Consider the following 26,409-nt stretch of genomic DNA (forward strand, 5'->3'; position numbering starts at 1 on the left):
GCTTCATTGAGTGGTGAACGCACCCCCTGACCCCACCTGCCCCCACTGCACCCCATTCCACGCCTTAAGGGAAGGCGGGATGCTTACTCAGGGTGAGCACATGGCTGAACCAGACCACTTAGGATTTCTGGGGAAGGCAGTATGGAAACAGCAGAGCTGCTGGAGTCAGAGGCCTGTGTTCCGTCCATGAGACCTCAGCCAAGCCATTCCTGAGAACCCAACTTCCCCATCGTTAAGACGCTGTACCACCCCATCCACAGCGAACTACAAGGGTGATATAAGCCACACCTGACACTCAACAAATTTCACTCTCCTTTCCCTAGTGAACTGCAGTCGGAAAAAAAATCTTTCAAAACGCTGATGGGGATCAGAAATGATAAAAGGGATGGCGAGGGACAAGAGGCCCAGAAACCAGGATACCAGTTATAAACTGTGTCCGGCTCAGCAAGTGTGGCCACAGGTGCTGAAGGAGCACAGAGTACCCCCAGGCTGCGGGCGGCCCGGGCTCAGCCTCTAGACCACATGATCACACAGGAAGCGAGACCTTTTCAACCCAGTGTTTAAAGACACACAGCCAGCCGGGTAAGCATTCTGGTTATTTTTAGTTAAAGAAAAACAGGCTTTTCCAAGGGCGACAAAGTCAGAAGGAAACAGGGTGTGGGCTTCTCACAAGCTCTTGCTCCAAAGCCTGGACGTGATTTTCCTCCTGGAAAATCTGGGGCAGCTGGCCAGGAATGACGTTGGTGGGGTGGGAGGGGCTGCAGCCCACCCGGGTCACGGACTGGTCTGGGAGGGCTCTAACGTGCCTTCCATGGGCCCGTCAGCAGACATGATTAACGCTATTATTCTTGAGGGGCATTAAATTAAGGAATGACGCAGGGAGCCAAGAAAGCGGCTTATTCAGTTGGATTCTGAATCACAATCAGGAAATAGTCTTTATCTGCAAGAGAGGAAACATGAAAAAAAGAATCACTAACTGTAAAATGGGAGAAAAACACACCACAAAGCCGATAAATCATTCAATCACCAACTGTAACGTTCTGGTAGGGTAGAGAGGGATAAAAAGCATCGATGTTCAGGCTGCTTCCTGTGACTGGGGAAACAGGAGATGAACCGCATGTTTCCTGTACGGGCTTCTGCACACACGCTGTAGGGACGCGGGCTCCTAACCTGAAGCAGTGGTGCTCAGCACAGCATCCTCATTTCTAATCGTCCCAGTACCAACAGGGGGGTAGGGTTATCAAGTTTTTTGGGTTGGGAAACTCAGGTTCAGAGTTTAAATGAACTGCCTACAGTACTGGTTCTCCAACTACAGAGTGTTGGAATAACCTGGAGGGCTGTTTAAAACAACACAGATGGCCCCACCCCAAGGGCTTCGGACTCACTGGGCCTGGGGTGGAACCTAAAAATTTGCATTTTAACAAGCTCCACGTGATGCTGATGCTGCAAGTTCTGCGAGAACCACTTGTTTAAGGTTACCAGGATAGTTAGTATCCAAGATGGAATTCTAACCTCAACCCTGCTAGTCTTGGGTTAATGTCAGTTCTGCCACAAGTTCAGTTGCTGGCCTTCCAGAACCTTCTGTACTAGAAAATTTCAAAGGCACCAGGTCAAAGGGGGCCAAAGCACCTGAGTTCCAGCTCTGGGGATTGAGCCAGTCAGAAGGAATGTCCGTTATCAAATCATAGCAAGTCCAAGTCCTCTGGGGTGAGCCTGACTGCCTCTCAATTTACAGAAGAGGAAATGGGAGAAGCAGGGTGTTTAAACTTTGCCCACTTAATAATCACACTCAAACATTTACCAAGGTTTCCCCGTGCTGGTGCTCAGTTGATCCCTTCTCAAACAGCATCTCAGTGAATCCTTGAATCACTCTATGAGGCAGGGACCAGTGTTTTCTTATTTTTACTAATGAGAATACTAAGGCTCAGAGAATTAAATGACTTGGCCAAGCCAAGGCTAATATGCCAGGTGGGAGAGCTGAGTTTGACTCAGGTGCTGGGCGCCTCTGGTCTGCCTCTTGCTGAACACGTGAAAACCTTGGCCATGTCTGCTTAGTGTCTATTCAGATTCAAGCCTAAACCTTGCTTCTTCCCTTGACGATGGACATCTAGGAAGGAGCAGCCATATATGACCAAGTCTCATGGCTAAGCAATCTCACGGTTAAAAATCACTAATAAAAATAGAAATAACAAGCTACCGAGAAAACTAATGAATAGATACTATTAGCAATAGCCATGTCTTTTCTTCCAAATAACCAGGCACATTCAATAACAGCACTCCAGTGCTTTGTGGGAAGTAGTGTGTTAAGGCTTGACTGCCCTGTGTTAACTCAGGTGTTCGAAGCAGACATTCTTAGACGCTTTAAGCCAAGAAATGCTGTCTATGGAGGGTCTGGCGATTTGGAAACATCCTTTGTCCTTGCCTCACACTGTGAGCTCCCAGGTGGGGCACGAGGTCTGCTCCGATTTGGAGGGTTGGCAGCCTAACTTTTAGGGGAGTGGAGGTTTGTCTGTAACCACGCTGCAAGAAGTCTTAAGAGGAATTTGAGTTTAAATCTGACCTCAAGCTTTTCTGCTGACCTCGTGCCAACATATTCAACCAGATGAGGCATCTCTGCATACCAGCGCAGGACCGCCCCTGCCAGACACTTTACAGAGATGGAAGCAGGTTTGCTGGTGCTCTGTGATTTGCTTAAGGTCGGACTCATAAGTGAAGCTGGGAAAACAGCTGGTGTGCCTGCTGCAGTCTACTTTCTGACAGAATCAGAGACCTTACTCCTCATTGGTTGACCTGAGACCCATTAGACAATGATTATGTTGATAAACAATGTATGTATGTCTTTGGAATAAATGACTCTGAAGTTATTCTATGTTTTCGCTTGTGACTGATCTGCTCTGTCCCCAGCCCTCTAGGAACTGTCCCCAGGAGACCGAGGGCCCCTGTGACTGGCTCTATGGATCCCTCCTTCACATCCTTCCAAGCAGCTCCGCTGGGCCCAGACAGGCCTGGGAACAGGAGCAGTGCCGCTCTGCTGCAAGGAGCGGCTGATGCCGCTCAAGTTACCTCAGAATTCTGCAGCCGGCCTCTTTACTGCCTGTGTGGCAAGCCCAGGGCCATTCTCTGTCCCAGCCTTCCCCCTGCCCGCCTTCGTCCAGGCCCCCAGTCACAATCCTATTACTGACTGCCTTGGAAAAAACCTCCGCTCACTAAGTCCAGACAGCTGAGTTTGGCGTCTGATGCCCCTTCTAAATCGGACCACACACATCACCTCCGCTCCTTCCTACACACATCCTGCTGCTCTAGACAGGCTGCACTGCCGCCCCCTCCATCACCTCATGCACTCACCTCAGGGCTCAGCCACAGAGGGGATGGTGAGAGAGGAGTACCTGCAAACAGTGCTGAGGATCTGTCTACCACACCAGGCCGTGCATGTGAGTGAAGCGGGGCAGGGCAGGTGGCCCTGCTGACCCTTCCTGTGGTCCCAATGCTTAGGGGCGCCTCCCAGGGTGAGCGTCTCATCACCCTGAGGATAGATGCTAAGACAGATACTGTTTGTACCACACGGTCCCCAGGTACTTCCTGTGAAAACAAAGCAATCCCTTCCCGTGCTGGAGGAAAGACTGTCTGCATGGGGACCAGAGAAACAGGACTGTATTTAAGAAGTGGGCAAATTAATGTTTTTTGTTTTTTTAGAATAAATGAGTGCATGGTGGTTTTGCCTTACACTTTGGTTTAGAATCACTGAATTCTTTTTTCTTCAGGCACAGCTCCAACGCCACCACCCCCACTCCCACCCCACTTGCTTCCTCTTTACCTGTGCTCTCAGACTCAGCTCAAATGTCCCCTCCTCAGGGAAGCCTTTGCTGACTGCCACAAGCAGGCCTAATCTCACCCTCCTCCATTTCCCAAGTGCTCCTTGAATTCCCCCAAATCATGACTGAGCAACGCACGCACGCGCACACACACACACACACACACACACACACACACACACTTAGATGTCCATCTCCCCTATAACACCATAATTCCCTACTAGGGCCCAGAACCCAGGACAGGGTCTTCCTAGAGTCACTGTGAATGAGGACTTGCTGGGGATGCCAGCTGGGACAGGCCAGGCAATGAGACCCTCAAATCTGTACCTTCCGCTCTTCAGGCCTTTCTGTGGAACCCATGGACACACCCATTCGTGAAGCCCTCCCAATATCTAAAGAGCACACACAGTGAGGGTCTGCTCTCAAGTGGGGGTGGGGGAGACCCCTTACCTGGTGCAACCATAATTTCATTTTTCTTGGAGCGAATTCGAAGGAAGGTGAGGTCATTCTGGGGGTCAATTTCGCGCACGGTGCTCCGGGCCTTCAAGATGAAGTTGTGCATGAGGTTGGCGTACTGTGTGGTGGTGGGATTGTCCATGGTGCTCTTGATGGGAATGCCTGCGGGAAGAGCAGAGACTGAGCAGAACACTGGGAGTGCCTTTCTGCCCTGCTCCCAGCCCCACACCCAGAATTCCAGCGCCTAGACTGGCAGTTAATAGTCATCGCCCACTGTTCACTGAGGACTTGACAGGCAAGTGCTGAGCACTTGAAGGATGTTAGCCCCAGTCCCCAGAACTGCTCTAAGGATGGCGTCACCATCTTTACTTGTCAACCAGGCAACAGAAGCTCTGAGCAATGAGGTAGCCTGCTGAGGTCTCACAGCAGATAAACACAGGCAGCGGGGCCAGGATTCCAATGAAGGCCTGCTGGCTTCACTGCTGGCTCCCTTCACAGGGCCACATACTGACTGGTTTCCAGCAACAGAAGGATAGACTATCACTCATAACACTGAGAATATGAACAATGAGAATAGTTCCTACAAATCTGTAAATACTGAAAAGTACAAGAAGGAAGGTCAGCCCATGCCAAGACAGGAACCATTACTAATGTTTTGCTCCAGTTCCTAACAAGGAAGGCTTAGGGCTCAGGCATAAACACACTGTCTACACACATGACTGTGCCCCCAAGTTAAAGCCTGTTTCTCTGTCTGCACACACTCTTGTAAACAGCATTGCTACTGCTTTCAAAGAGCCCACAAGTGGCCATTCCACAGGGTTAATCATTCGCCTACTGCTGGGGACTCAGGCTGCATTTTTTACTTAATCACCTCGTACTGAACAACATCCTGCACCAGGCCTTTTCTGTTTGGGAGACTGCTTCCTTGCAATGAACTATTAAATGGCCCGCCCTCACTGGACGGTGCCCGTCGTCATGGAGGTGAGGAATGGGGCTTAGCTTGAGACACCTCAGGCCACGACTAGGTCATCAGGTGCCTATGAATCACTGCAACATGTCAGCTAGAGGCTCCAGTGATGAGGCCCCAAGTGCTCACAGTGCACAGGCTCTTGTGACAAGTGTGGCCCAAGTCGCTCCCCACACATCAGTGGCTGGATTTTGGCTCTAGGACCCTGCCATCTGGCCTATAACTGACCAGCCAAAGGATCAGCCAGAGACAGTCAGCTGCAGACCTACACATAGGTGGCAAGAAACTGACCAAACCTTGTCTTGTGGCACAGTGGGTGTGGGCAGAAGAGGGCATGGGACCGAGAGAAGCAGTGAATCAGAGGCTGCTCTGAGCCAGGGGGAGTTACAAGGACAGGTTGCAGTGATCACTTGCCTCTAAAGGAGAAGATGACCAGGTCACCAGGGCAGATGTTGTGTCCTGGGTGGCAACCAGGTACCACCAGGGCCCCACAAGGCCTCACTCAGTGGTGGAACCTTCCTCGGGACAGCAGAATAAGCAGCTGGGGAGATACCTCTGAAATCGAGGACCTGGGCTTCTCCCCTGGCTCTGCCCCTTCCTGGCTATGTGGCCTTACACAAGTGATCTAACCTAAGCCTCCATTTCCTCATTTGTAAAATAATGCCTGTGCTTCACCGTGCTGCTGGGAGGACTAAATGTGTCTTAATTCATCTGAGAATATTGAGCAAAAGCATGCACAGAGTAGCACAGAGTAAGTGTTGATTTATTACTGACATTACCCATGCTATAAACCCCACCCCCAGGTAACCTGAGGGGCCAGTCTTGAGGCCTGGCAAAGTCTGGGGGTGGGTGGGGTCAAACCTCTTGACTTTCTTTTTGTAATTCCATCAGGCCACCTTCTCTCAGGTCCCTCTGCCTGGAACTGTCCTTCCCTTCCCTACTCTCTCTCCTGACTCCCACTGTCCCCCGTGTCTCCCTCCACCCCCAGATGTGGTCAGCGTCCCCGTTCTAGAGTCCCAGCACCGTGCCTCTGTCCACTCGAGACTGAGATCACGCCTCCAAGGGAGTGATCGTGACGCCTGTCCCCAGCAGACTGGACGCTCCCAAAGGGCCAGAGGCAGATCTGATGTGCTCACCAGTTTCTTTAGGGAGACTGCATCAAATATTTATGGCTGTTGTTAAAAAATGAGTAGACACAGGTGAGCTTTTAGTAGTTCAAATATACTGTCATGAGTGTGGTCAGATGTCTACCAGTGAGAAGGTGTGTAAGGGAGAAAAGAAACTAACCTCTTGTTGGCTCACTGTAAAAATGAAAGAAAACATGGAGCTGGCAGGGTGGGGATGGCGGGCAAGGACCAATACTGGGGATAATTTCAAACAAGCACAAGAGACAATTCCAGATTCACAGGATGCCAGAGCTGGGGAACACCTCAAAGACAGCTGAGTGAGTAGGCAGCCTACTGTAGGCCGTGGCCCCACAAATGGAGCCTGAGCATCTGCAGTGGTAGCTGGTCACCTCAAAACCATGATTTTGAATCTGGGGCTCAGATCTGTCAGGTTGTATAGCCAGGTCCGCCCACCAACCGCCCCCCACCCCGCCATCAATCAACAATTAAAACACATTAATAAAACTTAACAGGTATTTATTGAGAACCAACTTTGTGTCAGCATTACTGCAGGTGCTGGGGATACAGAAATGATCCCAAGAGATAAAGCTCTGCCCTCAGGGATTTACACATTTGAGACTTTTACTTTGCCCTGTGTGGGTAGCAGCAGATGGCAGGGGATCTGGAGGGTACAAATAGGATGTTCCTTATATTCCATTCTTGGTTAAGTCTGCTGAAAGGTACACTTTTATTATGAAACATCATTTAAATCTGGCCAAGGGTGAGACATCACCAGGCAGCAGGTGGTTGGTAAGTGATTGGGACAACAGCATGTCCTGATTTCAGGGGCGGGGAGCAATCCCTCCGGGCTGAGCTGGTCAGGGAGGACATCCTGCTGGAAGAGGCAGCTGAACTGAATCACGGAGGTGCAAAGCCCCAGAGGAGTATCAGAGATCCCTAATACAATCACCCTGACTAAGCACCTCTAATGCAAGCCTTCAGAGGGGCTAAGGGCCCCCCAGAGCAGTGAGTTCTGACCACCTCCATCTGGGGCAGGTCAACCTGACTGCTCTCAGCTTCCGGTTTGTCATCTGAAAAATGGGCAAACGTCCCTGCTTTCCAGAAATGTGTGAAACGTAAATGAGAATCTGAAATGGGAGGTCTGTGAATGGACCACAAATTTAAAAACACACAGGGAATTTCCTGGTGGTCCAGTGGTTAGGACGCTATACTTCCACTGCAGAGAGCACAGGTTTGATCCCTGGTCAGGGAACTAAGATCCTGCATGCTGTGTGACTCGGCCATCAAATAAACAAACACGCGAATAAATAGACAGATAAAACAAATAAACACAAACACAAGAATTTTTGACATTCATGTGGCATTTACTATACATCAGGCACTTTTCTAAAAGCTTCCCTTAGAAAAAGATAGTGTGACTGTCCACATTTTACAGAGGAGAAAACAAACTGAGAGGTTAAGTGACTTGTCTAAGATCACATAGTTGATAAGAAAGTAGAGTCAGGATTCACACCCAGGCAGTCTGGTTCCACATTCCATATTCTTAGCTACTGTGCCATACTGCCATATTAGTATACAAAAAATAAGTGCTCATCAGTATCAAAAAGGTAAGAAGTTGGGGCTATATTTTCCTAATGAAAAAGCTCAACTTTGGGGGCAGTTTTACACAAGCATGAAGGCTTGTGGTCTGGAATACTGGTGGAAGTCTAGGGGGTCCCAGCTGGGGAGTCAGCCCCTGGGACTGTTTCTCCCCAATTGGGGTCAAAAATGTCTATTTATAGAAGAGTCTCATACCAAGTCTTCCGGGTCTTGGAGCAAGAACTCCTTGGAGCAAGGACCAAGGACCAAGGCGGCTTGAGGCAGCTAAGTTCTGAAGAGGGGAAGGGAAAGCCCTAGCCACCCAGCTGACTAGTGGTGGACCTGCAATGCCTCCCACAGTGTCCTCAGGCTCCCCACCCCGCTGCCTCCTTTGAATGCAGTGACCACACTGTTTACTCAGAGCCTGACAAAGCTGGGGCGCACATTCTACCTAGCTATGGGCTGGCTGGGGTCTGACAACTTGGAAAACAACATTCTAACTGAGGACACGCCCCCTTCAATCTGTCACCCTTGGTGACTTTCATTCTGCTCTATTTAAGCAGGCACTGTTGAGAATTCTGCCGTTCCAAAATCAGGCCCAGAATGACAATGCATACACACAGAGGCTCTCAAGGAGCCTCAAACAAAGCCAAGCTGACTGAAGGCATTGGGTTAGAGAACGGGGCAGGGGGGCCCAGTTGGGTGACCCTGGACATGGCCTGGGACTGAGTCCAGCAGCCACTCTCTGCTCCTTCATGGAACCCTGTGGGAGAAAGAGCACAAGTGTGCTCGGACAGACTTGGGATGAAATCTTGGCTCTATAATGGCAGGCAAATCGAATTTCTAGACTCATTCTTCTCCACTGCAAAATGGAGACAACAGAGTCGCTTCAAGGAATGAGAGAAATGATCTGTCTGTGAAGCACCAGCACGTGGCCTGGCAGAGAAGCTGACAGTATCGGTCTCCTTCTTCATCACGTCTACTGTGGTTTGAGAAAAATTAGCATCTGTACCTTTTTACAGTTGCTGAAATAATGTCCCAGAAGAGGAAGGAAAACTATAGGCCTAAAGCAGTTGACAGCTGTATTAGATAGCAAAAGAGAAGTAGAAACAATATAAAGGGAGAATGGAAAATAAACATTGTACTGGAAGTTAAAAATTTTGCTTATATAAACCACGGAGCAAAATCAAAACCCCAAACAGAAACTCATGAGTAAACAGATGCAAGAGAGTAACAACTATAATTATGACCAAGAGAAAAGGCACTGGACAAGGGCTGGCTCGAGAAGTATGGCACACTGAGAAGTACGGTGTGTCAGGGCAGTGGGGTAGGGAGGATTTTTCCTTTTTTAAATTTAGAATTCTAGTAATAGTGCTAGGAAACTGGAGGTGATTTAAAAAAATAACAAAAGGATGAGAACTAGATCAGGTACATGAGAGGTTTAGTAAAAAGCAAGTGTTATGCTGTGTTGGGCTCTTTCCTGGGGGCCGGCCTACACTCAGCTCATGGCTGGAAGGAGGGTGTACCTTCTGTGTTTACCACGATGATTCCCTGCACGCCCTTCTGGCTCTGGAGTCGCTTCAGGGTCTCCTCCACCTCTGCCTGCCAAGAATAAGACGAAGGTTAGAGCGGTCAGGAAGCCTGGATCAACTCCCTTGTACCCCCGGCAGATGAATCATACTTCCCAACAACAAACAGGTAACACCCAGGCACGTGGCACCTCCTGCAAGCTCCCTGGGACTACCTAGAACAGTCCTGAGGCCACCACCAGCATCTAAACCATTGCATTCCCAGCGTGGGGTGGGGCTGCTCCCTCTGCCCACCAGGGGCTCTCTGCCCCTCACTTAGAGAGCAGAACTCAAATACCATTCCCAGGAGTATAGGCACATCCGTGACTCAGATATTTGGTACAGCTTGGGGACAAACCAGAGGAAACTAATGATTTGAAAAATTCCAAATGGAGGTGTCTAACAGGAAGGAGATATACACTGTCATTTGTGGCCTGAAGAGCACATTCCAAAGGAAGCAAAATGATCCCATGAGGATGGACTCAGTGACTAATAACCTGGCACCTGAGACAGTGTGACACAGCACACAGCCAGAGGAAAGGCAGGGGAAGGGGCTCATGAATCCTGCATCGTCAGGAGCTGGTCTGGGTGGGCTACTCTGGCACATGAGATTTGTAAACCGAGTGGGCAATCAGACTGTGAGTCCTCACCTCGCCAGGCAAGACCTCTGATATTACTCCCATCCCTTCTACCCTTCCCTCCACTCTCTACCTGTATGTCCATTTCTCCCTGCCTCCACAAGGAGCAGGCCAAACAAGGCCTCTTCTTTGCTGAAATCCAACAAATTCTTCAGGATCATCTTAGATATCACATCCTCCACGAAGCCTTTACTGATTCCAATTCAGTGGTCTTTGGCCATTTCCAACAGACTCCCTGAACTCTTGACTGTATCTCTCTGGGAATCAGTAAGTGCTGACTTTTGACTTAAAGTCTCTCTAATTGTCTGCAGAGCAGGGGCTCAACGAACAGCTGCTAAACTGAACTAGGCCTAACTCCCCTGTGGATGGAAACTGGTCTTCAAGTGTGTTTATTCTCAGGAGGTCCCTTCTAGATCCATCCAGAATCTAGTGAGAAGCTCCTCACAGGCTGAGGGTCAGACTCTTAGACACAGAGGCTCTGTTCACCAAAAGAGAGTGGTACCCCGCCCTCACAGGCTGATGAGCTGGCCCAGAGGAGGAGCTTCTCAACAGAGGATGGAGACAGCACAAAGAAAGATTGTTTTTCTAGTAGGCCCAAGCCTCACAATCCAGTCACTGCCACCCACTCTCCACTGACGTGTGAATACTCTCAAATGCTGGAGGGAAGGGCAAACAAGTTCCTCCTACAAAATGGCAAAGAGCGTGACACCTCTGTAATCTGGAGCCTTGTAAAAGGACATGGCTAACTCTGTGGACTGAGAGTACAATGCAGTGGGTTATAATGGATAATGAGATCTTAATTCATTCATCGGACTTTCACTGAGCTCCGACCACACACTATTCTGGAGAGGAGTGATATAGTATTATATGACAGTGGTCAATACTGCACAGCACTCAGCCGGACCTGGTAACCCTCCTGGAAATTCATCCTAAGGAAACGAGCCGAGAGAACTAAAAGGAGAGTACGGCAAGATGTTTGCTGCAGTGACATCTTCAATAACAAAAAGCAGGAAGAGCCAAAACTGCCCAACATTTAGGGAAGACGTCAAGGGGATGACGAATGTCCATTCACAGGAATATAACACAGTAACAATGGTGACCAGAATATTTATAACACCTTAAAAAGAAAGTGCTTGGGAAATGGCATCCACATGAAAACAATAAGAGGCCTAGAAGGATCATGAACAAAATAAAAGGCCACACCAGGAGTAGGGAATTATAGATAAGGTTTTCTTTCTTTTTTTAACAGCCTCTTTTACTCTGTTATATTATTTTTATTTAAAAACATTTTTTAACCCATCTCTCTGTGTATCCAAGAGATCACAGATCTCTGACTTGGGACTACGGAGCTCTGACATTCTCAACACTGTAAGAATAAGAATACATAAGAATAAGTAGGATGGCAGTTTAGGACGTTTCAATCAATGTGCAATCAAACTAGGGACGGGGAAAGCTAAAGATGGCAGAATCAAAGTCCAAAATACCCTAGAGGTTGGAAAGTGAGGCTGAAATGAAAAAGATGAAATTTTGTAAGACAAGTTAATCATTCAATAACTATATGGGAATCTTCTATGTGTCAGATGTTGTTTTAGGCCTAGGGGTGCTGTGCTGGACAAAATACAACAAAATCCCTGTCCTCATGAAGCTGATTTTGGGGGTGGAGTCGGGGGAGGGAATCAGACATTAAGCAAAAGCATAAATAAAATACAAACGTCAGATTCAGTAGGGATTGGGGATCTGGAAAGCAAGGGGCTGATGGCAATTTTAAACAAGGTGGTCAGAGAAGGCCTCGCTAAGGTAATAGTTGAGTAGAGATCTGAAAAGAAACGAAGGAGCTAACCAGGTGGATTTCCAGGGAGAGTGTTCCAGAAAAAATGAAAAGGGGCCAGTGTGGTTGAGGGCAGTGAGTGGCAGGCAGCCAGATGAGAGGGAGGCAAGATCGGACTAGATTTCAGCGGTGTCGTAGACCAGAGTGATGACTTTGGTTTTTAAAGGCAGGGGGCTGGAAGGAGCCACTAGCAGGTTTCTAAGTGAGCAATGACAAGATCTGTTTCATCTGGCTGCTGTGTGGAGAATGGACTGCAGGGGGCAAGCACAGCCTGCCTGAGCCCGGCCTGGCCTGGTGAGTGCTGCTCCTTCTGAAAGCAGGCAACCTCCTCTCCCTCACTCACCACTATATGTAACTAACTCCAAAGTCTCTGGACTCCACTCATGAGCCTCCTGTGGGAGGCCTGTTCTGGACACCTGCCTCTCTTCTAGGTACCCAAGGCACCCTGACTCCAGAGCACTTCTCAGCAATGAGTGTAACTGTCTGTTCTGCTTATCTCCTCCTCCTGCTGCTGCTGCTAAGTCACTTCAGTGGTGTCTGACTCTGTGCGACCCCATAGACGGCAGCCCACAAGGCTCCCCCATTCCTGGGATTCTCCAGGCAAGAACACTGGAGTGGGTTGCCATTTCCTTCAATGCATGAAAGTGAAAAGTGAAAGTGAGGTCACTCAGTCGTGTCCGACTCTTGGCGACCCCATGGACTGCAGCCCACCAGGCTCCTTGGTCCATGGGATTTTCCAGGCAAGAGTATTGGAGTGGGGTGCCATCACCTTCTCCAATCTCCTCCTCCAGACCCAAGGTAACCTGGAAGCAGGAACCCAGACTTTGTAATCCCAGTACCTGGTACAGCTCAACAGATACTTAAGGAACAAATAAAAACCATTTCCTCAACTGTGTTTTACAAAAATCAACCTTTTTAAGTATAGTACCCTGGGCTTACAGTACCCAGCATGATGAGCGAAGGTTTCAGTTCAGTTCAGTTCAGTCGCTCAGTCGTGTCCAACTCTCCACGACCCCATGAATCACAGCACGCCAGGCCTCTCTGTCCTTCACCAACTCCCGGAGTTCACTCAAACTCATGTCCATCAAGTCGGTGATGCCATCCAGCCATCTCATTCTCTGTCGTCCCCTTCTCCTCCCGCCCCAACCTTTCCCAGCATCAGAGTCTTTTCCAGTGAGTCAACTCATCGCATGAGGTGGCCAAAGTATTGCAGTTTCAGCTTTAGCATCAGTCCTTCCAATGAACACCCAGGATTGATCTCCTTTAGAGTGGACTGGTTGGATCTCCTTGCAGTCCAAGGGACTCTCAAGAGTCTTCTCCAGCACCACAGTTCAAATATGATGCTAAATTTAATGTGAAACAACCACTGAGATCTAGCTGCTTAAAAGGTAAACATGCTTACCAAGAAAGGGAGGACACACAAGTATACCTGACCTACTCATTATCTGCTACAGTTCAGATATTAGGATGAATGTCTTCAGACATATCTCATCTGAACCTTCCATGGTTAGTATGAGCTCCATTTCACAAGGAGGAAACCAAGGCTCAGAAAGGAGAAGCGTTTTGCCCAAGGACACACAGCAGGTCAAGAGAAGAGTTGAATACACCTCTGACCACAAATGAAGATGTCCCCATCCTCACGAGTTCAGATTTTGGTACAAGAGACTTTCAAAAACAAGTGGCAATATTCTTGCAGGGTACAGGGATGGAGGGGTGGGGGTGGGGGGACAGGGTGGGCAGGGGGATGTTTCTTGGATGAATGTGGTCAGGAACACCTGAGGATGTAATCCTTAAGCCAAGAACTAAATGATGAGAAAGTACTCCAGGAAGCAGCATGAAAACTAACACAGTGAAATGGGAAGGAGTTTGGCATGTTCAAGGAATAGAGAATCAGTATTGGAAGGTTTTTGATTCTCTGCTAATCTGATAGGCAAAACCCAAATAATAGAAAGTCAGCCTTTCTTTAATTTGTAAGAATTATCAGCGAGGGGACTTCCCTGATGGTCCAGTGGTTAAGAATCTGCCTTGCAATGCCGGGGATGTGGTTCGATCCTCAGTCAGGGAACTGAGGTCCCACGTGCCACGGAACCGTGACTATCGCGCCCCCGGCCTCAGTGAGAGAGTCTGTGCCCTGCAACGGAGTTTCCACCGGCCACAACTAAGACCCAACACAGCCAAATAAATAAATATATGTTCAAAAAAAAAAAAGAATTATCAATGAGGCTAGTCAGAAAAAAAAAACAACTTATCAGTGAAGTTAAGCTGGAATTTGACTGTTTGCATCTCTCCCTTTTCAAGTCTTTTGCTTTTTCTACTAATTTTCTTGATTTTCAAAAACTCTTAAGTTAGAAATTTTAGATTTCTGCCCATCATATAAATTACACTTCTCCCACTTTTCTAATTTAAGTTTACAGTGTTTTTCAATAATCAGAGGTTCTGAATTTTTATGTAATCAAATTTAATAAAAACGTTTTCCTGGAAGACTAGAGAATAGCTTCTCCAACCTGACCACAGCTAGTAGGGTGGGGTTAGGCCTGGGGGAGTGGGGGTCATGAGGCCACAGGAGGCAGTAGGCACCTGCCTTCAGGAGAAACTGCTTAAAACAAACGTCAGGTTCAGCTCTGAAGGAGCCAAGAAAGAAAACAAATGATGCCAAAAAGACAGGAGCAGCCACAGCAACATTAGCAGATGCAAGAGGAGTCCTAACCAGGCATCCAAGTCATGCCACCTTTGTCTCTAAAGTCTGTTATCCCTGCAGTGCTAGCCGCCTGGTACCAGATATATCTAAGTGGATATGTAGCCCCTCAGGGTCAGCTCACATCTCCAAATTCCTGCCCTGCTCCTAGAAAGAGCCCGGCTGGGATCCTCAGCACCCTGAGTCTTTATTTCTATTAACATGGGTGTCTGCACCAGAGAAGGGACCAGGTTCCTGGGTTCTCTAATTCTTAGGTGCATGCTGCTGACAGACCAAAAAACACTCCAAACAAATAAAAAAACAAGTAGCAGTAGAACTCCAGGATTATTCACTGGTTTGGCACGGGAGGGATAACCATTAAGCAAATGATTCACAAAGAAACTGTGACCAATGTGACAACCAAGCATAAAAAAGTTTTAATTTCTATTAAACAAAAACAAATTACAAGGGGGGGACAATATCTGCATCAGATACAACAGACGAAAAAATAATTTCAAAACATCACACAGAATGATTAAGAAAAACAGCAAGTCTCTAAAAATTAAGTGGGCAAAAAGAGGAGAAAATATACCTCAGAGAAACCACAAACACAGGAAAAATGTTCAACGTTCCCTGTAAATAAAGACATGAAAATTACAGCAATGCCGAGGTTATGTTTTTGAATGCTGGCAGTTATTACAGCAAAACTGGTACAAAGACAATAAGACCTTTTGGGAAAGCTACAGGACAACACTATTATGAGAACCATATGTGCTGATCCCCTTGCTTCAAATTCTTTGAGAATTTTTCCTAAGGATATAATCTAATAAATGTGGGGGGGAAAAAAAGAAAGAAAAACAAACTACACATTCAGAGACATTCATCACAGCATTATCTCTATTACTGAAGAACTACACGCAACCCAAATGTATACTGGGGGAATGGTTTGGCAAATTATGATAAAAATATTTCATTGATTATTATGTAGTCACTGAAAATGATTCATTACAAAGAGAGATAGCAACAAAGTTATATGTTTTGGGATATTAAAACAAACAGAAACAAAAAACTAGCAGGTATATCTTGAATGTGAATACATGAACAAAGAGGAAGGAGAATGTACAAAGATGAAAATACTTGTGTGGTGGAGTAAAACTGGATGCTAATTATAGCCGATTTTTATATCACCAGCGTAAAGGGCAATTTGTCATTTTCTACCAAAATGTTCATGGAGTCACAGAGTTGGACACGACTGAGCGACTAACACACACACACACCCCAAAATGTTAAAATGTGCACGCCAGAAGTATCACTACTATGTAACACTACATAAACATGAGCATGAGTGGAAAAAGGAAAAAAAAAACAACAGTACTGCAGCATTGTCTGGAGTGCAAAACTGTAAACCATCTAACTGGATATAATGCAATGGAACAGGAAAACAGTCCTATAAAATAAAACAGATTTGCATGTATCAACATGAAAAATATTTGGTATTTTTTACTGAACAAAGTTAAAGAATGAGATTATACATATAACCTAATGTAAGCTTGTGTGTGTGCTTGCTTTGTCATGTCCAACTCTTTTCGACCCCATAGACTATAGCCCTCTAGGCTCCTCTGTCCATGGAATTGCCATTTGCTACTCCAGGGGATCCTCCCAATCCAGGAATCGAATCCTTGTCTCTTGCATCGGCAGACAGATTCTTTACCACTGTGTCACCTTAATATGTATAAATACGTAAGTTCCAATTTCATGTAATAAACATGTTATATACAAATGTGCTTATGCACTAAACAAATCTGGAAGAAGACATATCCAACTGTTAACAGTGATCAGCAGAGGGGAGTGAGATGGGGACTACATACACTTTTCTAAGTTACATATTTCAGTAATGCTTGAATTTATTAAAACATGTATCTAAAATATGTTCTGCTTTTATGAATATAAATACACAATAGCATGATATAGGTTGCAGGAAGCTCTGATCTGTGTAAGTAAAAGGGGTCTCAAACATATGTATATATATATGAAAAGCTATGACAAACCTATGACATAGCCAGAAAACCTAGACATTGCTAGAAAAGCTGACAAACCTAGATAGCATATTAAAAAGCAGAGACATTACTTTGCCAACAAAGCTCCGTCTACTCAAAGCTATGGTTTTTTCAGTAGTCATGTATGGATGTGAGAGTTGGACTATAAAGAAAGCTGAGCACTGAAGAATTGATGCTTTTGAACTGTGGTGTTAGAGAAGACTCTTGAGAGTCCCTTGGACTGAGAGGAGATCAAATCAGTCAATCCTAAAGGAAATCAGTCCTGAATGTTCATTGGGAGGACTGAAACTCCTATACTTTGGCCACCTGATGCAAAGAAATGACTCTTTGGAAAAGACCCTGATGCTGGGAAAGACTGAAGGCAGGAGGAGAAGGGGACGACAGAGGATGAGATGGTTGGATGGCATCACCGACTCTATGGACATGACTTTGAGCAAGCTCCAGGAGCTGTTGATGGACAGGGAAGCCTGATGTGCTACAGTCCACAGGGTCACAAAGAGTCGGACACGAATGAGCAACTGAACTGATATATACATATAAGAAAAGAAACTAACAGTGTTTGTTTCTGAAGGAGACCGAGGTTGGGGGTCACAGTTGGGTGGGAGATCTATTTTTCACTTTTATCTTTTCAGATTTTCTTTTTAACTGTGTGTAAGATTTATCTCTTAAAAGTTAATTTTTTTTACAGTTTAAAAAGTGATGTGAAAGATGAAGTTACTTCCTCTATACTATAAACTAGCTAACTATATAAAGCAAAGTACACTGCTAAATTACATAGAGGAAAAACTGAAGAGAAAAAGACTAATAGTAATATACCTAATCATAAGTCGTTATTAACTCCAGATCATGGCATTGTTTCTTATTCCTTTTCCATTTTTAAAGACTATAGTCTTTAAATACTTATATAAGATTTTTAAAAACCATTCACGGGTTTTAAACGTGGGAACGGTTTTAAACCTGATTTAACCTTTAAAACGTCTTCTCAAGTTATTTTAAAGCTGGGAGGATTAAAAACACAAGAAAACAAACCTGTAAGGTTGTAATGAGCCCACAGTTCCAGCCAGAAGGGCAGGAACCCCAAGGGTGGATCCCGCTCGTTTCTGACTCATGCATCGTGTCCCAGCGGCTCGAAACAATCACGGGGACACAAAGGCAGCAATCAAGCTTCTGGGGTTCAAATCCACCTCCGCCATTTCCTGGGGCAAGACACTTAGCTTCACTGGGTTTTAGATTCCAAGTATGTAAAACGGGGATAATAGGTGTACCTACTTATCTATGTAGGTACACCTACATAGTTATGGGGTGTACCTACATGTAGGTATGGGGAGGCCTTTAGCAGAGCCAGACACGAATTAAGCTTCCTGTAAATGTAATCATTACAGTTACAGTCGCGCAACAAGGTCCAGGATGCTAGGATGCAGGGGTTTGTGGGCAGGCCTCCCCACCTCCGTCCATCCCTAGCCGAGGCCTAAACAACTGCTTCCGGTCAAGGGACTGCCGGATCCGGCGGCCCCGCCTCAGTCCCGTCTGAGTACGGAGGCCCGCGCCGCCCCAGTTCCGCCCTCCAGACGGCTCGGGCCCGGCTCCGCCCAGCCCCGCGGATGCCCATCCAGGCGCGCAGAGCCGTCCCCAGAGGATGGAAGGCCAGGCTCATTGTGGTGGAAAGTCGTGCTCGGCCACCTCCCGGCCGCCTGCCACAAGCTCCCGGCGGACACTCACCATCTCTGACCGATCCGGTAGCTCCGCGTCGCCGCTCTCAGCCCAGTCCCGCAGCCTTTCTGCGCCTGCGCACAACTCCCTGTCAAGGCGGACAGCCTCGGTAGCCTACCAGGAACCCGCGTGGGACGGCGGGGCGGGCGGGTAGGCGGACCTTAGTCAGCTCCCTCAGGGCTCGAGGGGAATTTGCCTTGTGCCGTCAGAAAGTGAACGGCGAGAGAGTAAAGGAGCACTGCAGCTATGGAAAATTCCTAACTCCCACTGTGCCGAAAAGATGCTGGTTCGCATTGTTGGAAGAGGCTTTCAACCCTCAAACGAGGTCTTGAGCTGGCTCTGGGTGGAGGGTGATGAGCGATTCTGAAGGCGAGGACTCTGGGTGCGGAGGCCTTTGCTCTCAGTTTGAGGCAAAAACAAAGCGCGAAGCCCAAATGCTCTAAAAACGCGAGAAAACCTGGAGTTCGGGCTGGAGTCAAGCGTCCTTGGGGGTCTCCAGAGCGACTCACTTGGGAATATTCCATGCAGGCTCTGAGAATTGGTCTAGGGTAGCCTGGCAGTCTGCATACTTTGAGTCCCTGTGTTCCCTTGGAGAAGCCACTTCACATTTCTGGGCTCCCTCTCCTTCCTAGAGCCCTGTGTTGTTCCATCTTCCACAAAACTCTGTTCTCTAGCAGGAAGTGATTTACTAATTAGTGAATCTCGTGCCACGTTACTGGGCTGACACCCTCCCTGACTCCAGCAGACTCAGTTTCTTCTAGTCACTGGAGTTTGCTGGATTTCAAGACAGATGATCTAGCTTCCACATTTCTTTTCCACCGTAGCCTCAGTTGGGGAGGATTTGGTTCTCTTTCCACGGGCGTCCGCACGTTAACAGGACTGAATAGTGACTTTACAATGAGTAAACCTGGCAGACACCATGTTAACCAGAGGGTCCAGGTTAACAGCTGAAACGGGACATATTCATAGGTGCCCTTTGATACCGTGCACCGAGGGCACCACAAAAATCCATGGCCTTAACTGTGAGAAAACATTCAACTTGAAGGGCATTCTACAATGTGCCCGGGAAACACTCCTCAAAAAAAATCAAGGTCATGGAAGACTAGGAACAAATGAGGAACTGTCACAGGTTGGACAAGACTGAGAAAAACACTGGTGGAAAAACTGGTGACAGCTGTATAAAGGTTTAAAAAGTTTAGTATAAAAGTTGAGTGTTACTTTATTGATGGTCAAGTTTTTATAATTGTACCAAGTTATACGGTAACACTGGGGAAAGCCTGGGTGAAGGTTTGGGCAGGAGTTCTCTGTATTGTTTTTGCAACAGTTCTGTAAATCTAAAATCATTTCAAAGTAGTTTTTTAAAAAAGGATTGGACACAAAGAAATGATTATTGAATGCGGGAAACATTAGAAAACTGTTTAGCAAGGGGAAGAAGGATACAGTGACTGGACCCCAAGATAAGCACAGGAGTATCATGACCATCTTACATATGGTGAACCAGGCTGAGAGGGGTGAATGAACTGAACAAGATCATTATCATAAAAGCAAAAAAAAAAAAAAAGAGTATGGCCTATAGTTCATGTGACTGGCTGGAGCCAGAGTAAGAATTAAGGAGGCGTTGGAAGGAGTTAAGGCTTTGAGTGATAGGCTTTCGAGTTTTGGAATTAATATTCTGTGGAATAGAGGAACCACTGGGGAGAACTATTTGAGACTAAAGTCTTCCACAGATCATTCTGAGGCAGCACAAATGGACCGGAGAGAACGAAAGTAATGACAAGTTGCTATAGTCAATGAGGGTAGGGATGAAGGATGTGGGCTGTGGCAACGGGGGCAGCTCTGAAAGAAATGATTCTCAAGTTTTGGAGATGGACTTAACAGGATTTGACGACAAATTAGATGGAACAGCTGAACTAGTTATGGAAGACTCCCAGAGTTGCTGTTAAGCAGAAGTACAGCAAAATGTTTAAGCACACAGTCTTTGGAGTCAGACATTCCTGGATTCCAATTTGTACTCTTGCCATTTAACAGCTGAGGATACACGTAATGTAGTTTCTCAATCATGTTGAACCTATTTTCTGTAAAACAGAGATGATCATTCATCTGTGAAAGTGACCAGGAACATTTAATGTGTGCATGTCACATATCTGAATGTTTGGGATATAGTAATAAATGCTGAGAGTTGTCCTGCAGTAAGTGAATAGAGGTGTGATATTGGTTGCTAGGATAGAGAAGACAAACAGAAGAGGTCTGAATTAGAAATGAGGAAAGTGACAGCATGGCTGTTTTCACTTATCTGCAGGAGTGACTAAAAATTTTCAAGGTCCTTCCTCGTAAGTTGCTTTGAGGAAACCCTGATGCTCACTGCATCTTTGCGCAATAGGAACTTGTTCATGAGGGACCAATACTGTCCTTCCTAGGTCTCCACTTAAGACCTGAAAGATTCCCATGGATCCTCCCCCTAAATGTCCTGACCACAAAGAAGCTTTACAGACACATGGAAACGGACCGATGAAATGAGCTGGGAGTGACAGCAGTTTCCGTTCTGGAGTTCTACAACTTGAGATCCTCTTCCTATAAGTCCAGAGACTAGCAGCCAGTCAGCCACAGCCGAGTCCCAGTTTGATGCTTTGAAGAGTTTGGGGCTGGAAAGCCAAATGTTCAGTAAAAATAACTACTTATTTTCCCAGGGAGGATTTCCTCATGCTGGAGGAAACACGTCTTCCCTCTTTTCCTTAGCAATGGTGAAACTAGAGCTTCCTAGCTGCTTATATAGGACAGATTAAAAACGATAAGGTCTACTTTGAAGGATCTCCAAGGAACCTGTCTTCCAGTCCCTGCTAGATCACCATATTAAAATAAATTAAAAAAAAAAAAAAACCCACTTCCCTTAGCATCTTTCCACTGGGTCAGTTTTCAATACCAGCATGACCACTTGGGTCTCCTAATAAGAAAAAGTCTTGTTAACTTAGCTGGATTCTCTATTGAGCACCTGTGACTGAGAGCCTGTCTTAGGGCACCCTTAGTTGTGCCAGAAAAGGACACATCTTCACCTTGGTTCTCTTCAACACAGGCACCAAATCCAGTCTCACCCGAGTCTTTCTAGTTTTTCTCCCATCTACTCCAAGCACAGACAGATAGTAACTTGCCCACTTACAAAAGCAGAGGGGGAGAAATCTATACATTCTGGTCACATAAAAGGCTTCCCTGCAGGTGGGGAAAACCTTATCAAGACTAATAGCAAAGCATGCAAATGAAGGACCAAAAAGTTTAATTGTAAACAGTCTTACATCTTTCAGGAAATGCAAGTGAAGGAGCCCACTGCAGGACCTTTATAACAGCACTTGACTCCCTATGGTATCTGTAGAGTTACCTGAGTATTTGAAATTACAGTTTAACAAAGGAACTCTAATACAATAATATACAATCCAGTGCTGCTATTCCATTTTTGGTTAACAAAGGCATAGCATATATACAAATAATTCTGAAAGCAACTTAAAAAAAATGAGGGAGGCTGGAGATGCCAACAATATTAAATAGAAGTAGTTAACCTAAAGGAATTTAAAAGGATGGAGTTACATCCAAAACAAGGAGGGATATAAAAACAGAAGTCTAATTCCACAAATCATCCCTAGTAACATTTCAAGTTATTAACCAGGTAAATAAAAAATTGGCAGAGTGGGCCTAATTGACATAGTTGATTTAGGATGTACCTCTATGGGCTGGTGAGTCATGTTTCACTAAAATTTCTGATGAAATGATATTGGTATGTCAATCTCTTGATGAAAAATTACTACCCAAACTTTTAAACAGAGTTATTCTAAGTCTTATGAAATTAAAATTCTCCTGCACTCTGTTTTAAGATCATAAAAGCCAGAGCAGGAATTCATTATTATGAGCTGCTGGACCAGTTTTATTTAAATCAGTCTATTTGATAAAACAAGTAAGGTCCTTCCCTCCTCACCCAGGCTATGTGAAACGCTGCCTTCCCCAACCTCCCAAAAGAGCAGAAGAATAAGGCAATTGCTCATTTTACTTTGTTTTTATTTCAACATAACATGCAGTAAAAAAATTAACAGGATTTATTAGCATTTACAATGCTTACAAAGAAAAAGGACTCTAAAAGCAATTTAGTTCAGATTTAAGAAATCGCTCTAATTAAACACTTACAATAAATCTATTTCCAAATGATCAGTTTGGACCAAAATTTAAGATAGCATTTGGGAGATATTTATGTCTGCTATCTGCAGTATTTTTATATAACCTCTGATTCTTGGGATATCCAGCCCCCATTTTCCTAACACAGCAGGGAAAGACATATACATGTGGCCATTTAAATTAAAGGAAGAAATGGAGTAAGGGAGATCCCAGGCTGCAAAAATATATACAAGCATTTACCTTTTCCAGAACTAAACATTTCTTCCATAAAAATATTAATAGCCAAGCCCTATAGAACTAGGGCCGGGACTACTTCATATATAGCTATTCTGTATTTTAAAAATATAGGGCAGAAAGCCTTCTGGATGATATTTATACATTTTTGCACAATATTTCTAGGTCCCTAAATGAATCATCAAGCATTATGTAGAACAAAAAAGTCTACTTTCTTACATTATCTCTTAATTTAATCTCATAAATCTCTAGTAAATATTGTAGGTAACTACATTTCAATATGAGCATTCACCTCAATAGGAAGTCTTTATAGAAGGTTTAATCTCCATAGCCATATATTACCAAAGTTCAGACATATAACGAATGGGTAGTTGGCAGACATTCGCTCTGTAAGACAAAGCAATAGTGTTTTTTGCCCCCTACCAACAAAAAGGCAGAGTCACTTTGAAAAGTAGGGCTTTTAGAGACCATAGTACATTTCCTAGAGTATGTAGAATAAAATCAAAATAAAGATAGGACTGGGGGGAGCCCAATCTCTCCCTTTATACTAACGACTTCTGGATGAGGCAACCCTTTCACTTACATGTCTGCTTTATGATGGCAGTGTTTTAGAATACATATACACAAGTTTAAAAATGTTTTTGTCGTTGTTTCAAGATGTAAAAGGAAGAGTAGTTAGGGACAAAAACCCCCATTTCCTTTCCAAATAGAACAGGGGTTTGCCATTTGGCTCAATGCTACTTTTTCATGCTATGCTACCAAAACCTGCGAAAGTCCCTATTTCATGAGATATTAGGTTATGAGTTCAGTTATGATAGGCACTCAGCTGGCTTAGGCTTCCTCCCACTGTCCTCTGACAGCAGTCATCTTGCTAAGTCTAAGCAGGCTAAGTTAAAAAAAATTACCACAGAGAAGGTCAAAGTGCATTAATCAGTTACTAACAGAGCAATCTAATGTTAAATAGTAATGGGAAAAACCTGTTAAAATTGTTAGAGGTGAACAGAAAATCGAAATCAGGACAAGAGAGAATTGAAGTAACTACTGTAACATTTGTCAGAGAAATTGTCAATTTATGAAATTTTAATTCACACAGACAATACATTTCTGTGGTTACTAGAAATGTATTGCTGTAAATGCATTACTCGCTTTTTTAGCCAGTACCACAGCTCTTCCTCCCTAATGAAAATGTGATTTTATAGATATTTCATTGACCTCTACTTAGATTAGAAAGCACTCTAACTTGAACTCCTTAGCAGTAGTTAAATGTAACTGGAGTTGTTGGATTATGATAAAGTTTAAAGATGGAATTGATATATAGGAACATACAAAAACTGTCAATGGTCTTCGATAAATTCACCCAAATTAATTCCAAAAATTGGCTAACTTTTTTTTTCTTCTCTACAATGAAGGCAGCATAGTGTCAATATTGTTTGTGAAGTTTAGTATTTGTGACAATCAAATTTGTGACAATCAAATTTCCAAATGAAGAGTGTTAAGTCCTTTGTAGACCGGGACCAACTTCTCTCTGAATTCAAATTAACAAAACTACTTTGTGGAGAGATACAAGAGTCTAGCATCTCTTTTCTAGGGATAACATCAAATGATGCATGGATTTCATGCTCCGGAAAAGAAAAACAACAGTCAGGCCAGGCTGAAAGAAGAGGGAGAGCACAAGCCGGAAGTTTGCTCACAACCCCAGAAGCTGGGCTGTTTTAAACAAATACCTCTTTCCATGAGGCTTAATAGGTAGATCTTACATATTTTAGTTACCAAGGAATTTCCCTGCATATTTTCAGAATCTCTAAAAGAAAGAAAACCTAAGTGAGACTTCTGAGACACATACACAAATTTTTCGTTAAGGAAACAATCTAGTGGAATAAGACAAGGCAGATTTCATTGCTGTGTTAATATCACGGTAAGTAAGGTTTATGACTAAGTCATTTGCAGGTCTGATTTCTGAAAACACTGAGAAGAAACCCAGAATCACTGGGAGATAAATCTCAATGATACCATTAATTTACTCACACTCAAGGTAACTCTCTAAACAGTCACAGTCCAATTTTACAAGTGTGCAATAGGCAAAGAAAGAAAAGGACAAACGTTGCAAGTAAGTTCTTGTCCTTTGGTGATGCAGGCTCTCAGAATTCACTCTTGTCCAAAGCCTTCTGTTTCTTCAATAGCAAATAACAGCTTTTCCTTCAGTTGCTCATAGCTCTTGTAGGGTGGCAGGTCCAGGCGGTTAAAACTAAAAGTAAGAATTGTTACCTTGAGAAAAGGATATATACTAACAATGGTTTCAAAGCCAGGCAAAATTAGGTTGAAATCTCAGCTCCATCACTGGGCCCTTGGGCATCTGTTTTTTGTTTTTTCTTTTACTTTTTCGAAGTCTGTTTTTTTCTTTGGTAAAATGAAAGTTAACAGTATTTACCTCTCAGGATACAATGAAGAAGAAATAAACATATATAGCATAGTACCGGATGCTCAATAGGTACTCAGCAAAATGCTAGTTCTCTTAAACTTTCCCATTTACTCTATAATCAAACATGGCCAGCAAACGTTTGCTGTTTGGGCTAGATGGTAAATATTAATACTTTAGGGTTTGTGGGTCACAGGTCTCTTATCAAAAGGTTTTAAATATACCCCATTAACAATAAAAATATTTTCTGCTCTCACATCTAATATGCTGGTCCTACTGACTTTCTCTTATTCTTAACTGTGAATTTTAAAAGATCGTCTAATTTGGGGGCATATTAAGGACACTTTCACAAGGTAACAGGTAGTGAATCTGCCCTAAAGCCTTGGCCTTCTGCTATAGTTTTAGGATAAGGTGCAGGTAGATACTTGGCGGGCTTCCCAGGCGGCTCAGTCGCAAAGAAGCTGCCTGCCAATGCAGGAGACGCAGTAGACAAAGGTTGGATCCCTAGGTGGGTCAGGAAGATACCCTGGAGGAGGAAATGGCAACCCACTCTAGTATTCTTGCTGGGAAAATTTCATAGACAAAAGGGGCTGGAAGGCTACAGTCAGTCCATGAGATCACAAAGTGTCAGTCATGACTGAGGACTCACTCAACAGATATTTGGTAACAGAAGAAATAATGTATCCACAAAGGGAAAATAAATTTAGTTATAGAAATGAACAAATAAAAACATGGAACTTGAAAAAGTAATGAGCCTGGTTTTCATGCATGACTGAGATAAGCTGTTCACAATAATGTAATGGCACAGTGTGTTCCAAGTTTAAAAAAAGGGATAAAAGGTCAAATCAAAATATATGTGTACAAGATGAGTGTAAGAAAATCAACTGTATCTCGATATACTAGCAATGAATAATCTTAAGTGAAATTAAGAGAACAATTCCATTTATAATATTTTCTAAAAGAATACTTAGGAATAAATTTTTCAGAAGAAAAGCAGGACTTATGTAATGAAAACTACAAAATACTGTTGAAATACATCAGACATCTAAATGAAGGGAAAGACACCTGATATTCATGAGTCAGAAGACAATACTGTTAGGATGGCAATATTCCCCCAAACTAATCAATTTGTATCAAAATGCCAGCTGATCTCTTCGCAGAATTGGACAAGCTGATCCTACAATTCATA

General features: G+C 44.7%; 2 protein-coding genes across 2 annotated transcripts in view; both read right to left on the reverse strand.

Moving 5' to 3' along the window:
• Positions 1–583: 583 nt before the first annotated feature.
• On the reverse strand, positions 584–17,851 carry DYNLRB1 (dynein light chain roadblock-type 1). Its single transcript, XM_088843841.1, has 4 exons — positions 17,735–17,851; positions 9,467–9,542; positions 4,263–4,430; positions 584–940 (listed from the first exon to the last, which is right to left on the reverse strand). Exons 1-4 carry the CDS (start codon positions 17,816–17,818, stop codon positions 897–899), a joined length of 372 nt encoding a protein of 123 aa, XP_088699967.1. The 5' UTR covers positions 17,819–17,851; the 3' UTR covers positions 584–896.
• A 4,588-nt stretch (positions 17,852–22,439) lies between these two features.
• Positions 22,440–26,409, reverse strand: part of ITCH (itchy E3 ubiquitin protein ligase) — a 96,861-nt gene continuing 92,891 nt past the window's right edge. The window contains exon 25 of the mRNA XM_055435897.2: positions 22,440–25,049. Coding sequence (XP_055291872.1) covers positions 24,950–25,049 — 100 coding nt within the window. The 3' untranslated portion in view covers positions 22,440–24,949. The remainder of the gene's footprint in view (positions 25,050–26,409) is intronic.

This window comes from Moschus berezovskii, chromosome 15 (genome assembly GCF_049115385.1).
Source record: "Moschus berezovskii isolate FMDL1 chromosome 15, NW_MosBer_1.0, whole genome shotgun sequence".
In the NCBI taxonomy this organism is placed as follows: domain Eukaryota; kingdom Metazoa; phylum Chordata; class Mammalia; order Artiodactyla; family Moschidae; genus Moschus; species Moschus berezovskii.

What these genes read in the sequence shown, in the direction of transcription:
- DYNLRB1 (XM_088843841.1), bottom strand. Translation starts at nt 17,818, where the DNA reads ATGCATGAGTCAGAAACGAGCGGGATCCACCCTTGGGGTTCCTGCCCT. An exon ending in GGCTCATTACAACCTTACAG is followed by an intron (nt 9,543 to 17,734) that starts GTTTGTTTTCTT and finishes TATTCTTGGCAG; the next exon opens with GCAGAGGTGGAGGAGACCCT. An exon ending in CATCGTGGTAAACACAGAAG is followed by an intron (nt 4,431 to 9,466) that starts GTACACCCTCCT and finishes CTCTTCCCGCAG; the next exon opens with GCATTCCCATCAAGAGCACC.